We start from the raw sequence: 14,561 nt of genomic DNA on the forward strand, positions 1-14,561 counted from the left end.
AGGCGGTACCTGTGAGTGGCTGGATCTGAAGTGGGCATGAAGTCAGGACTCAGGAATGTCTGGGGCAGCTGGGGGAGCCCAGAAGGGGTGGCCCAGACTTCAGGCCTCCAACCAGGCAGAGGCCCACCAGCTAGCCAGCCCTGCAGCCGGCCCTCATCCCCCGATCCTGGCATCCAGAGCGATGAGTGGTGGGCAGAGGATCCTCAAGGGCCTTCTGGGATGGGTTAGTGGATGGACCCGGGCCTGGAGAACTGGGTTTGCCGTGACGGGCTGTGGCCTGCGTGCCCTGTGCCCTGGAGATCCGCCCCTCCCACCTGAGGTCAGTGGGGGCCAATGGTGGGGAAGGGGTAGGGGATGAGGGGGTGAGACTCCAGAAGGGGAGGGGAGGAAGACTGGGGGAGGGGAAAAGGCTCAGATTAGGGGGGCTCCAAGATAAGAGGTGGTTATGGGGGGAGAGGGTACAGGGGGTGCTATACACACTGCCAATGCCCCAGGTCTGGGGGCCAAGCCAGGGAGGGAGGAGGCAGCATGGTGTCCTCAGCAGTTAGCATTAGGGTTAACCTGTCCTGCTGAGTGTCCCCAGAATGTAGAATCAGGGGTGGGGATGGGAGATGGACGGAGGGAAGGCAACCCTCTATACCCTGCACTGTTCCCTGGGGTCTGCAGGGGGGTTGCCAAAGGGTGGAGGGCGGCCATACACAGAAGCGATGGGAGGACTGGAAGGCAGGTGCCTGTGTCCAGGGTACCCATTGCATCAGTGGAACTGGGTGGCTTCTGAGCACACATCAAAATCTGTGTCCCCACATGTCCGTCGTGTTCAGGTGTCTGCACTCCTGGGTGCATCTGGGTGTGGCCGAGTAGGGGTGAGCATCTCTGCCATCGCTGTGTCCCTGCTGGGGTCAGGTGCCTGAGGCATCGGCATCTTGTCTGGGGCATTGCCGTCAGGCAGGGCCTGGCACCTCGGCAAATGTGCACACGCAGAGCTCAGGAAAGCGGAAGCTGGGGGCGGGGCCTGGGACCCCACCTTCGAGCCCACTGTGCGGAGGGGCAGGCTGAGGCTGAGGCTGGGGAGGGTCAGGGGCGGGTCTGAGTCACCGCCTCCGGAGGCCTTTTCCTGTGGGGGGAAGCGCCCGCCAATGAGGGCTGGGCCTGTCACGTGATCCTGACAGCTGAGGAGGGGGTGGCCAGCGGCAATGTGGTCCCGAGGCCACCAACACCAGGAGCTGTGGTACTGAGACCCCCGGCCTACCTCCCCCAGCCTGCCCTCCTTGGGCTTCTCAGGCCGCTGGGCCCGGCCCCACCATGTTCTCCAGGAAGAAGAGAGAGCTCATGAAAACCCCGTCTATCTCGAAAAAGAACCGGGCGGGAAGCCCCTGCCCACAGCCCTCGGGGGTGAGTGAGCCTCTAAGGGGAGCACGGAGCGGGCGGGGACCTTGGAGCGACAGCTGGGCAGCACGGGGACAGGAGGACACCCTGTGATCAGGCCCGGCAGGGCAGGGCCGGGCAGTGACATGCTGGGCCAGTGGCGGGGGGCACGAGCCAGCTACAGCCCCCACCAGGCTGGACTACAGGGGCCTCGCAGGATGGGCTGGGATCCTCGCGTTCAGCTTACGGTAGGAGCCCTTGGGACAGCCATGAACTCTCCCACCCTACCCAGTGCTGGCTGTGGGGTCCAGGGAGTGGTGGGGTGGGTACCAGGGTGTGGGTGCATTGGGCCTGGACTCCGTCAGGTGGGGGCTCAGGAAATTTGGGGTCTCCAGGCATCGTTAGATCTGAGAGCTATAGCCAGGCTATTAGGCAGAAGGTTTATAGGGAGCAGAGTGTGGAAGGAGACCCACGGGGGCAGGCCTGGTGCAAGCCTGGGGGCATCTACAGGGCCGGTGGTGTCTGTGGGCTCAGGAGTCTGCTGGACCCTCAAAGGACAGGAACCAAGGAGGTGTCTACCAGTGAGTAGGCATCTGCAGTGGCCTCTACTGAGGCAGTTCAGGAGACCCCAGCCCTCCCTCTACCCCTCCCTCCCCTGCCTCCGGAAGTGGGGCGCCCCTCCCCCACCCGGGCTGTGGTTTGGGCAGAGACGTTGTTTGTGAAAGCTCCAGGAGAGGACGTTGGGTAACAGGTGTGGGAGGGGCACGACACCAAATCTCAGCCCTCTGACCTGTGGCCTCTGACCCCTATGGGGTCAGGCTGAAGACCCTCCAGAGCCCCACTTCACTTCCAGGGAAACTGAGGCAGGGCCTGATGGGAGCACCTGCTTTACCAGCTCCCCCCACCCTCCCAGGAGCTGCCTAGGAGAGACGGGGCTGATGCAGTGTCTCTGGGGCCCGGCCTAGAACTACCAAGTGTGGCCTCGAATGCTAAGGCCACGGGCACTCTCAAGAGGCCCACCAGCCTGAGCCGCCATGCCAGCGCTGCTGGCTTCCCTCTGTCGGGGGCCAGCACTTGGACGCTGGGCCGCAGCCATCGCAGCCCACTGTCTGCGGCCAGCCCGGCCGAGGCACCCATCCAGGGACCCTGCCCAGACACCGTGGAGGACATCTCCCACCTGCTGGCTGACGTAGCCCGCTTTGCCGAGGGCCTTGAGAAACTGAAGGAGTGTGTTCTGCGTGATGGTGAGAACTGGCAGGGACGCCAAGGCCTGGGTGGAAGAAGGCAGGGTCAGACCTTAAAACCTAGGGAGTCAGCACAGGGTTGGGGAGGGACTTGGGGAGGCTCAGAAGGAAGTGGTTGGGAGGGCTTTGTGGAAAATGCAGTTAGGGTTCTGATAGATGAATAGGAGTTCAGTGGCAACTAGGAAGGAAAGGCATTGAGGTAGAGGGAATGTCATGTGCATAGAAACACAAAGTAGAGATGCATTTGGGGAATAAGGTTCAGGTGTATGAAATGTGTAAGGCTGAAGACATTGAGAATGGCAAGCAGAGGGACCCTGGATGTTATCCTGAGGGTGCTGGAGAGCCATAGAAGGTGTCAGAGCAGAGGTGGAACAAGGTCAGATCTGCATGTTGGACTGAAGTGAATGAGAGGCAGGCTGAGGTCTGGATACAGAGACTCAGGAGGGACGAGGGGCAGGACCTGCACGTAAGCTGCAGGAGTGAGCGGGCTGTGGATGGCAGTTCCGTTTTCTCCACGCGTCCGCTGACAGCCCAGCTTCCTGCTGAGTTATTTTCATCTGCTTCCTGTTTGTCCCTGACAGCCAAGGAGGGCACTGTGATCTCTCCTGCCGGAAACCGCAGTGCCAGGGCCATGTTAAACACCCTGGCCTGCTCCTTTCAGGTACCCATTTTATGGATGAGGAAACTGAGGCTCAGGGTGGCCCCCTGACTCCGGCTCACCTGAGCCAGAGCCCGGGTTCAACCTCCACCTGGAGAGGGACCTCAGCTTTGCAGGCTGTAATGGGGAGCTTCCCTGCTGGCCAAGCCTCTGCTGGCGGGGCGGGGTGTGTGTGTGTGTGTGTGTGTGTGTGTGGTGTCAGCCTGTGGGGTTATCTGGTCCTGGGGTGGAGCTGGACTTGTTTCCTGGGGAAACTCTCTAATCTCGGTTCCTTTCCGATCCTAGCGCTTCCTTGGAGGCCAGGCCTGGGCGGAGCTGAGCCTGTGGGGATTGTGCAGGAGGATGGCCAGGGCAGGGGCCCCCTTCTTTGCACCTTGGGGCATCCCTGGGCAGAGGGAAGGGCCTGGAGTAGAGAGGATTTGGGTTTGAATGCTGGTGCTGCCCCTGCCGGCCTGGGAGACCCTGGTATTTCATCTGTGAAATGGGGCAATGACACGCCCTGCAGGGATGCTGGCTGTGACCAGAGGTCCTCAGCCTACAGTGATGGTTGGGGGATAGCCAGGCAGCTTTCAGCCTGGGAGGCAGTGAGCGCAGGGATCCACGTGGGCGGGATCTCCCTGCACCTCCCCACGTCATGTACCTGGGCCTGTTTCCCTGTCTGCCCTTGGCAGCCCCATCCCGAATGGAGTCACATCTACTCGGGTCTGAGTCCTGATCCTTGAGTTTGGGGAGCCGAGAACCCCAGCCAAGGCTCGCGGGATTCCAGGGGGCGGAGCTTTCCTCGGCGGGGGCGGGGTCTTTGGACCGGCCAGAGCCGGTTTGGCTGATGAAGACGCGGTACCAAAGCCCATATTCCGTTGTGCGCATTCACGGTCCCCGCGCTCTGACGGTACACCATGTGTATCTGCGGGACGGTGCACCCCGCGCTGGACCAGAGGCCTGTGCGCTGCCAGACAGGGCCCCGAGGTGAGAGGACGGTGCGGGGTGTGGGATGCAGGCACTGGTCAGGAGCATGTGGCGCTCTGGGCATTTGCCGGCCCACTTGGGACGCAGGGCTACCGGGCGCTTACCTTGGCCGGTGCAGAGCTGGGTATGTCTGGGCTTCGCCAGAATCCCATCTGCCCGGGTGGGGGTGCTGCGGGGACCCAGGTGGCCGAGGCCCAGGAGACAAGACGGGCGTTGTGCCTGGGAGGAATGTCTGGGGAAGGGGCGTAGCCAGCCTCCCTGGATTCCTGAAGCTCCTTCCGGCCTCCCGGAGTTCCCCACTGATTCAGGCGCAAATCCTGAATCCGAGGAATGTTGGGGCCAAGGACTCCATGGGGGTCTCCCTATCGGTGGTGTTCAGTGGGTCCTCAGTGCTGAAAAGGGATCAGACACCTATTTCCAGATTCCTTTTTTTTTTTTTTTTTTGAGTATCACCTACCAGGCTGAGTCAGAAGCACACAGGTCGGGGAGGTACAGGCAGGCCCCTCCTGGGTGTCCTTCAGCATCTACAGGTTTCTTCCGTTTTGTTTCCACTACATGGTGCATGTTCTGCCTGCACACTCTGCTTTTTTTCCAGTTAAGAATATCTGAGGAGGGCACTTAAAGCCTCCCTCAAAGTAGATCTGACCTTGACCTTTCTTGGCTCTAACACCTTCCATGGCTTCCCATTGCCCTCCTGATAAAGCCAGGCGGTGTCCTTCTGTCTTCAGAGCTAGTGTAAATGGAAAAGCTGTGTGATCCTTGCGAAATGACTTCTCCCCTGTGTGTCTCAGTTTCCTCATCTTCTAAATGGGGGTGATAACAGTGCCTGCCTCATATGGTGGCTGTCTGGAGAGAGATAATGGGGTGTTTAAGCCTCAGTTCCCAGGCCGGCAGGGCCAGGAGAGAACTGAACAGAGCTTTGCAACTTGGATGACAGTGGAAGGTTATTTTCTGGAGGAACAAGGAAAGGGTATTTTAAGCAGGCTTGTCTAGACTGCCATCTGGTCTTTGTCGACCTGGCCAGCAGTCCAGAGAGGGACAGTCCACCCCACCCCACCCCCTGAGGTCACTGATCCTCAGGCAGTTGCCTTCTCCTACCTCTGCCTCAGTTTCCCCACCTGGGGAGGGAAGTGTTAGGGTTAGGTAGTTAGGTGGACAGGCTTTCCCTCCTTCCCTGCTCATACCCACTCTACCTGGCAGAACTCCTTGAGGCCCGCCGGCCACTGGCCCATGAGTGCCTGGGTGAGGCTCTCCGTGTGATGCGCCAGGTCATCTCCAAGTACCCACTGCTGAACACTGTGGAGACACTCACGGCTGCTGGCACCCTCATTGCCAAAGTCAAAGGTCAGCCGGCTGGGACAAGGCACAGAGGGCTTTCTGTCTGGGAGGGCTTTCTGAAGGAGGGGATGTTTGAAGTGGGTTTTGAAGGATGCATAGGAGTGTGATGGACACAACAGTTCCAATGCTCCCCCTTCAATTAGTTGCACCGTTGGTCACCTCCCAAACAGACTGGGCCAACCTTTCTCATCCTTGTCTGTCCCCAGCCTTCCATTATGAGTGCAACAATGAGTCAGACAAGCGGGAGTTTGAGAAGGCCTTGGAGACCATTGCCGTCTCCTTCAGCAGCACGTGAGTGTGGGATAGGGGTGGGGAAGAGTGGGGGTGGGGAAGGGTGGGGACCCATGTGCCCCTTGACACTTGCTCCTCCACCCTGCAGTGTGTCCGAGTTCCTCATGGGTGAAGTGGACAGCAGCATCCTCCTGTCAGTGCCCCCTGGGGACCCAGGCCAGGTGAGCAAGGGTGGCCTGCATATTGCTTGGGGTCAGGCTGGCAGGGCGGGTGAGTGCCCCTGTTCCCTCTGTGGACCATGGCTACTCGCTCTGTCCAGTGGGGCAGTGACTGTCTCCTGCAGGGTGGGCCTCAAACAGGGCCCAGCCCAGGCTGGACTCACCTGTCTCTTTCTGATATAGTCCATGGAGAACCTGTATGGACAGGGGAGTGAGAGTGCGCCCCCCAGCAGCGAGGAGTGTGATGCGGGTGAGTCTCTGAGCCCAGCAAGTGGCAGAGGACTGGGGCGGGGGGATGGGAGGAGGGGTGGGCTGGGGCAGGGCAGGGCAGGGGTGGAGCCTGAGCTGAGGGGTGTCTACTCCGCAGGCTGCCTGTCCCCGGAGGAGGTGGACACCCTGCTGCAGCGCTGTGAGGGGGGCGTGGACGCTGCCCTGCAGTACGCCAAGAACATGGCCAAATACATGAAGGACCTCATCGGCTACCTGGAGAAGCGGAGCGCGCTGGGTGAGAGCTGGAGCCTGCAGGGTGGGGTCTGGCTGGAGGGCCCCTCCGCCCCCCTGCCCTCACACTCCTTCCCCTGCAGAGATGGACTTCGCCAAAGGCCTGCAGAAGATCGTCCAGAACTGCAGACAGAGTGTCACGCAGGAGGTGGGGAACTTGGGGGGAGTGTGTGGGCGGGTGGGGCACCGGGCAGGGTTCCTCCCGCCTGGATGTGAGTATCAATACCTCCAGGATGGACCAGAGGAAAGGGGTTTCCAGTCTGTACAAGGGTGGTTGAGGGAGCAGGGGGGCGGCAGGGCTTCCAGGAGGGCTCCTGGCCCTCCCCCACGTGACTGTGACGCCGGCCCCACCCCACAGCCGCACATGCCCCTCCTGTCCATCTACTCACTGGCGCTGGAACAGGACCTGGAGTTTGGCCACGGCCTGGTGCAGGCAGTGGGCACGCTGCTGACCCAGACCTTCATGCAGGTAGGCTGCGCCTGGGAGGGTGGGCGGGATGGAGGGTGCCAGGGTCCCCACTGACACTTGTCTCCCGCAAGCCCCTGAATCTACGGCGGCTCGAACATGAGAAGCGCAGGAAGGAGATCAAGGAGTCCTGGCACCGTGCCCAGAGGAAGCTGGTACCACGGGTGGGGCATGGGGGCTGGGAGGGGCCAGGGCGGCCAGCTCGTGCATGTGTAGTCCTCTGGTACGCACCCAGATGAAGGTTTCCCGAGTTTTGCCGACACCATGCAGAGTGCCCTGTGCCCACATGAGGCAGGTCCTGCCTCCAAGCTGCTTCAGGCTCCTGACCTCCAAGCTGTGGCAGGAAAGGCCCAGGCCCTAGGGCCCCGCTCAGTGTCAAGAGTTCGCTGTCACAGGGGAACAGGGTCACCTGTGGCTGCCAGGAGCAGGTCTGGGTTAGACCAAACGGGCTCATCCAGGTCTGGCGGATGCTCCAGGTTCTTCCTCCAGGTTACTCTTCTCACCTCTTTCTGGGCAGTTCCAAAGGCACTAGTATCTTTTGTGTTGTTTTTTAGATGTGTTAACAGGGCTGGTGATGAAACCAGCTCTCGTGGCCCCAGCTCCAGCTAGTGCAGTCCTGCGGCTCCCTCTAGCATGTCTGGCAAATGCCCCTCTCCCCAACTTTTGCACACCTGATGACAGCTTGCCGAGTACCCCATTCTGCTTCTGAGGTTTTTTTTTTTTTGCTTCTGATCTTTTATTTATTTTTTTGCTTCTGATCTTTTAAACTCACCTCCACATTCAGGAACTCGCCCCATCTCAGTCCACATGAAACCCCTCCTGCCTTTTTCTTAGCTAGGCGTTCTCAGCTACAAAGCTACATGGCTTATTTCAGTACATCCCTATTGATGGAGTTTAGTTGTGGTTGAACTGTTGCTGTTTCAAACATCGCTGCTATGATGAACTTGTGCCGCTGTTACTCAGACCTGTGACCTAGCATTCATCTCAGATCAGTGCCCAAAAGATAATGGCTGGGTCATAGGGGATGAGGGTGGGAGGCTGACCTCCAGAGCCACAACCATGCTTTTCCTTTTCTTTGAGCTCTCAGTTCATATCCTTTGCTCACCTTGGACTGGACAGTAGCCTGTTTCTTATTGACTTCCCAGAGCTTTCTATCTATTAGAGAACCCAGCCTTGGATGATACGTGTTACAGACTCCTTCACCCCGAGCTTATTGTTTTGACTTTTGATTTAACCCGTTAGCCTGTTTTCCCAGTTGAAACCCATGATCGTTATTTTTTTTCTTTTTTTTTTTTAGTAGTAGTCTTATCTTTTATGGTTTCTCGGTTCTGTGTCACATACGGAAAGGCCTTCCGTGTGCTATGTTTACTTAAACAAATTCTTCCATGGTTTCTTCTAGTGCTCATATGAATTTTTGTATGTTTGGGCTTCTGATGGTGTAGGCTGTAAGGTGTGGCCCCCAGAAGGCTCACTGGGTTTTAACTGAGTGCTCTTTGAGGGTGCCTCACTTCCTGTCTGGGCGACCTCACTGGTCTCGTGTGTAAGAAGGGAAGTGAAAGAGACAAAAGCGCAAGTCACTGTGGTGGGCATGGGTGTAGGTGTCAAGAGGATGATGTCCTTGGTGTCTCCTTCAGAACTTAGCTATGCCTTACCTTCCCCAGCTGTAAAAGGGGCAGGCCAGATGCTGGCTCCTCCGAGGGTCCCACTATGGGTGTCACCTCCTGCTCTTCCACCATCAGTCCCGTTTGTTTCACTGGCCACGGGATCTGTGCACAAGAGATGTGGGTGGCAGAGGTCTCTAATGTGTATTTGACTGACCTGGGTCGTCTGCTCACTGCCACACCCACAGCAAGAGGCAGAGTCCAATCTCCGCAAGGCCAAGCAGGGCTACATGCAACGCTGCGAGGACCATGACAAGGCCCGCTTCCAGGTGGCCAAGGCAGAAGAGGAGCAAGCCAACATTGGGCCCGGCGCAGGGGGTGCAGCCTCCAAGACCCTGGACAAGCGTCGTCGCCTGGAGGAGGAGGCCAAGAACAAGGTGAGGGCCGGTGATGGAGGGCAAGACCCGTGGTGACAGATACTCATGCCACATACAGAACTGCCTACCTCTGGTCCCTTGTCCAGGCTCTGCCTCCTGGCAGGAATGCTTTCCCATCCTTTTGTGCCTAGTTGATTTCTTTGTGGGGCCTGAAGATGCCCTGAGGGCTGAACCCTGGACTAATGCTTCTCTGGGCAACTGCCCACCTCCCGCCCCCACCCCAGGCGGAGGAAGCAATGGCCACCTACCGAACATGTGTGGCCGATGCTAAGACACAGAAGCAGGAGCTTGAGGATACCAAGGTGACGGCGCTACGGCAGATCCAGGAGGTCATCCGGCAGAGTGACCAGACCATCAAGTCGGTGCGCACTGGGGCTCCCTTGGAGAGGTGGGCGGAGCACCTACCTGTCAGGTGCCAGGACCGCTAGTGCTCACCTCCCGCCCGTCCGTAGGCCACCATCTCCTATTACCAGATGATGCACACGCAGACGGCCCCACTGCCCGTGCACTTCCACATGCTCTATGAGAGCAGCAAGCTGTACGACCCAGGCCAACAGTACGCTTCCCACGTGCGCCAGCTGCAGCGTGGCGAGGAGCCCGATGTGCACTACGACTTCGAGCCCCACGTGTCCGCCAGTGCCTGGTACACTACCTTCTGCACATGCCCAGGGAGCCAAACTTCCTGTCTGAGATGAGGGCGGGGGCAGGGAGCCGTTGTGACCCCCATCACAGCCCCTCCTTTTGGCTGTTGGTCCCACCAGGTCCCCAGTGTTGCGTGCTCGGAAAAGCAGCTTCAATGTCAGCGATGCTGTGGGGGCAGAGGCTGCTGGTAGCCCCCCAGATGAAGGTGGACCCAGCGAGGGGGAGATTGCCAAGGAGCGCAGGGGTGAGTGCCAAGAGGGGTTGGACGCGGCCCCCTTGTAGCCCCCCTCAGACCTTCACTGGGGATACCTCTTTCACAGGTGGGCGGGGCCATCAGGTGCACAAGTCGTGGCCCATTTCCATCTCAGATTCGGAAGCCAGTCTGGACCCCAGCCCTGGCTCAGGTGAAGGGGCCTGCTGGGACAGCGGGAGGTAGAACGTTGAGACCCATTCCAGGCTTCAGTCGGCTCACTGTGCAGCGGGCAGCAGGGGTGGGAGGGCAGGGGGAGTCTCTGACGTCCTGTTTCCTGCTCAGAGGACTTTAAGAAGTTCGAGCGTATGTCTTCCTGCGGCACCATGTCGTCCAACGAGGAGCTGGCCGACCAGGAGGGCAGTGTGGGGGCATCAGCCTTTGATCAGGGTGAGGGAACCTCTGAACGGGGCAGTGGGGAAAGAGGGGTTTTGGAGATTCTCTGTGGGTCTGGCCCTGACCTCCCTCGGTGACACCGACCACTTTCTCCCTCCCCCACCAGCTGACCTCAACGGCATGACCCCAGAGCTTCCTGTGGCCATGCCCAGCGGGCCCTTCCGCCACGTGGGGCTGTCCAAGGCGGCCCGGACCCACCGGCTTCGGAAGCTCCGCACGCCGGCCAAGTGCCGGGAGTGCAACAGCTACGTGTACTTCCAGGGCGCCGAATGTGAGGAGGTGAGTGGTCCCAGTCGGGTCCAAGGGAGCCAGGCACCTGGATGTGCATCTCATGTTGGGAGAGAGCACCTGCGGCCTGGAGGCGGGGCCAGAGCTGTGGGAGAAGCCCAGGCTGAAGGGTGAAAGCCATTTCAGAAGCTGCACTGTTGTGCTCGCTTCGGCAGCACATATGCTAAAATCAGAAGCTGTACTGTGGCAGGGAGTCAGGGATGGGGTGGGATGGGGGAGTGTGTGTGTGTGTGCTGAGTTGAGGCAGGAGATGGATCCAGGGGTGTCTGAGCTGGGAGTGGTGTGTGTGTGTGTGTGTGTGTGTGTGTACGTGTGTGTGTGTGTGTACGTGTGCGCGCGTGCGTGCTGAGTTAAGGCAGGAGATGGATCCAGGGGTGTCTGAGCTGGGAGTGGTGTGTGTGTGTGTGTGTGTGTGTGTGTGTGTGTGTGTACGTGTGCGCGCGTGCGTGCTGAGTTGAGGCAGGAGATGGATCCAGGGCTGGGAGTGGTGTGTGTGTGTGTGTGTGTGTGTGTGTACGTGTACGTGTGCGCGCGTGCGTGCTGAGTTAAGGCAGGAGATGGATCCAGGGGTGTCTGAGCTGGGAGTGGGGTGTGTGTGTGTGTGTGTGTGTACATGTGCGCGCGTGCGTGCTGAGTTGAGGCAGGAGATGGATCCAGGGGTGTCTGAGCTGGGAGTGGGGTGTGTGTGTGTGTGTGTGTGTGTGCTGAGTTGAGGCAGGAGATGGATCCAGGGGTGTCTGAGCTGGGAGTGGGGTGTGTGTGTGTGTGTGTGTGTGTGTGCTGAGTTGAGGCAGGAGATGGATCCAGGGGTGTCTGAGCTGGACCTAAGCCAGGAAGGGCTACTCACACTGCCCACCCCTAGTGCTGCCTGGCCTGCCACAAGAAGTGCCTGGAGACCCTAGCCATCCAGTGTGGCCACAAGAAGCTGCAGGGCCGCCTGCAGCTCTTTGGCCAGGACTTCAGCCATGCTGCCTGCAGCACCCCCGACGGCGTGCCCTTCATCATCAAGAAGTGCATCTTTGAGATCGAGCAGCGGGCGCTGCACACCAAGGTGACCACCACAGGCACAGCGGCGGGGACTCCAGCCAAGGGACTGCATAGGGAGGGAGAGGCATGGGCCCCTGCTGACTGCAGGCTTCTACAGGGCATCTACCGGGTCAATGGGGTGAAGACACGTGTAGAGAAGCTGTGCCAGGCCTTCGAGAATGGCAAAGAGCTGGTGGAGTTGTCGCAAGCCTCGCCCCACGACATCAGCAATGTTCTCAAACTCTATCTGCGCCAGGTGAGATAGATGGTGACAGGGCAGAGCAGTTCCTAGGCTGGACAGGGAGCCTGCTGGGGGCGTGACCAGCGCTAGGAAGGGGTGTGGTTTCTAAGCTGGGGCGTGGTATTGAGTGGATGGGACCTGTGCCTAGAGGCGGGGCTGCTGTCAGGGGCAGGGCCAGTGCAGGACTGGCAGTCTGTGGGCCAGGACCACTGACCCTCCACACCTGACCTGCCACCCTATAGCTGCCTGAGCCGCTCATCTCCTTCCGCCTCTACCATGAGCTTGTGGGGATGGCCAAAGAGAATCTGAAGGCCGAGGCTGAGGCCAAGGCAGCATCTCGGGGTCGGCCGGATGCCACAGAGAGCGAGGCTGCAGCCATGGCCATGGCAGGCCGGTTGCGGGAACTACTACAGGACCTGCCTCGGGAGAACTGGGCCACATTGCGGTACCTGATGCGGCACCTGCGCAGGTGAGGGCCAAGTTGGCGGGGGTCAAGGGTGGCAGGGTCCTGGGAGCTGCTCACACCTGCCCCTGCACCCTACAACCCCCCAGGATCGTGGAGGTGGAACAGGACAACAAGATGACACCAGGGAACCTGGGCATTGTGTTTGGGCCCACGCTGCTGCGGCCCCGGCCCACTGAGGCCACCGTGTCCCTTTCCTCGCTGGTGGACTACCCCCACCAGGCCTGCATTGTGGAGACCCTCATCACCCACTTCAGCCTGGTCTTCGAGGAGGAGCCTGAAGAAGCCCCAGGGGGCCAGGTGAGGGCTGCCCACTGTGGACAAAGGATGCAGGGCTCTGAGCAGGGTGGGGGCTAGGAACCTTGCTCGCCTATGGGGGGATTAGACAGGGGTTTCTGCTGGGAGATATTTGGCTTGGACAGGGCTGTCCGGGGCATTCAAGGCACATTTTAAGCAAAGAACAGGTGAAGTGTGGGTTCAGATCTGTGGATGGAACCTGCGCCCTCCCCTGAGCTCATATGACACCTGCAATTTACCAGCCGTCCTAGCCCCTCTGGTTTCCCACTTCTGCGCCACCTGTAGCCTGTCCTTGTGTCCTGGCTCCCACACAGCTCAGCTAGGTCCAGCCTGCTGCTCTGCTTGGTAGAGGGTCTTATTTCCAGGCAGCATTAGCTCCCATGCTCAGTCCCCACTGCACATCTTTAACCCGGCAGCTGCCTTTAGGGGAGGCAGGCTGTGGAGGGGACATGCCTGCTTATAGCTTCAGGACAGTGGTTCCAGTGCTGGTGTCCACACAGGGACTCAGCCCTCTGTGTGAGCTCTGCCTGTCCAGATGTGGGATGGGGGGCTGAGGGCCCTCATATGCTCAGCTGCAGCAGGTGTTAATGGTTTTTAGGGTTTTTACTTGGTTAACTTACAAGAGAGTAAATGGAATGTGGCATGGCCAGAACCGTGGCGCTTCCCTGATCTCTCTTCTGCTTCTGCAGGATGGGGTATCCAGCCAGCGACCCGAGGTGGTGGTCCAGGCACCGTACCGGCGGGGCAGTGGGGATGCAGCCTTTCCCTTGACAGAGGAGGCTGAGGACGGGGGCCTTGGTGAGTGGGGTGGCCCTGGAGGTGCTGGGCAGATGGTGGGTGATGTAGTAGGTCCATGTCAAGGGCTGCAAACTGAACTGTCTCCCCAGACACAAGTGTCACCTGTCTTTAATCCATTACAAACCCTTGCAAAGAGATACCCTTTCAAGGTGTTTTGCCAGCTCCAAGAAATAGGCACCCAGATGTGGAAACAACCCCAAGTATCTGAGACCCTGCACCTGACTTGAGAGGGTTCTGAGCAAGGAGACAGGCCTGCTGGGGGGCGGTGGGGGAGCCTCTTGGTGTCACCAGAGGCAGATACCCAGTGGTTCCACCCCCAGCTCACAGGCTGTCCATCTGTCCCTCTGTATCTCTGTCCCTCTCCCTTGGACTTTTCAGAACCCGTCGCCTCCAATGACTCCGACTCAGAGCTGGAGGAGGCCTCAGACCTGCAGTCCCCAGCGGGAGGGGCTGCACTGCACCGGCTCAGTTTTCTGGAGAGGCAGGGCGGCGAGGCAGGCACAGAGGGCAGTCAGGGCAGCCGCAGCGGCAGCGAAGAACAGCTGGGCACCACAGCTGGGGAGTACGGGCCTGGGGCCTGGGAGGGCTCTGGGGAGGAGCCAGCCCGGAGGCTCTCCGAATACAACACCAACCAGTGCAACAACACCAGCCAGTACACCACCACCAACCGGTGCAACAGTGTGGCCGCAGCTTGGCTGCCGGCTGTGAGGCTGCGTGGTGGGCGGCTGGTAGGGGGCAACAGCTGCAAGAGGCAGCCGGAGTTTGTGTAGCTGGGGTAAGCGGGCAGGTCCCGCCCCTGTGGACACGTCACTGCAAGGCCTCTCTTTCGGGCCACAGCAGCCAGGGCGTTACTGATCCGCCTTCCCAGAAGCTTCTGCCTGCACTGCTCTGCACACCCGCTCTCAGACTTGCTGTGATGGAGGACCCTGCCCACCCTGAGCCAGGCCGAGGAGGTCATAGGGCACCTGGGAGGAGGGCTGGACGCATTGTGGACAGTGGGCTGGCCGGCTTCAAGACAACCTGGCTCTTACAGAAGCGCGGGTTTGGACACTGGTGTTACATTACAGGAAGTTCCCACGATGGGAATTTTCCAACCAGTACTTTTCTTTTGCATACAATAAAGTCTTCAACCTGA

At 59.6% G+C, this 14,561-nt stretch overlaps 1 protein-coding gene across 2 annotated transcripts; it reads left to right on the forward strand.

Moving 5' to 3' along the window:
• Positions 1-1,168: 1,168 nt before the first annotated feature.
• On the forward strand, positions 1,169-14,561 carry ARHGAP45 (Rho GTPase activating protein 45). Of its 2 annotated transcripts, XM_061151182.1 has the most exons (24): positions 1,228-1,392; positions 1,484-1,613; positions 2,279-2,609; positions 5,434-5,577; positions 5,778-5,862; positions 5,951-6,023; positions 6,204-6,270; positions 6,388-6,525; positions 6,605-6,669; positions 6,880-6,990; positions 7,062-7,142; positions 8,837-9,025; positions 9,250-9,387; positions 9,478-9,668; positions 9,787-9,911; positions 9,988-10,071; positions 10,203-10,307; positions 10,420-10,592; positions 11,464-11,652; positions 11,746-11,883; positions 12,111-12,337; positions 12,421-12,631; positions 13,318-13,426; positions 13,805-14,561. In XM_061151182.1, the coding sequence occupies exons 2-24, from the start codon at positions 1,512-1,514 to the stop codon at positions 14,194-14,196; spliced, it is 3,468 nt and encodes a 1,155-aa protein (XP_061007165.1). In that variant the 5' UTR covers positions 1,228-1,392; positions 1,484-1,511; the 3' UTR covers positions 14,197-14,561. The 2 variants fall into 2 exon arrangements, with proteins under 2 accessions (XP_061007166.1, XP_061007165.1); XM_061151183.1 differs by lacking the exon at positions 1,484-1,613 and having other exon boundaries at positions 1,169-1,392.

Source organism: Dama dama, chromosome 9, assembly GCF_033118175.1.
Source record: "Dama dama isolate Ldn47 chromosome 9, ASM3311817v1, whole genome shotgun sequence".
In the NCBI taxonomy this organism is placed as follows: domain Eukaryota; kingdom Metazoa; phylum Chordata; class Mammalia; order Artiodactyla; family Cervidae; genus Dama; species Dama dama.

What these genes read in the sequence shown, in the direction of transcription:
- ARHGAP45 (XM_061151182.1), top strand. Translation starts at nt 1,512, where the DNA reads ATGCTGGGCCAGTGGCGGGGGGCACGAGCCAGCTACAGCCCCCACCAG. An exon ending in GACAGAGTGTCACGCAGGAG is followed by an intron (nt 6,670 to 6,879) that starts GTGGGGAACTTG and finishes CCCACCCCACAG; the next exon opens with CCGCACATGCCCCTCCTGTC. An exon ending in CTGATGCGGCACCTGCGCAG is followed by an intron (nt 12,338 to 12,420) that starts GTGAGGGCCAAG and finishes ACAACCCCCCAG; the next exon opens with GATCGTGGAGGTGGAACAGG.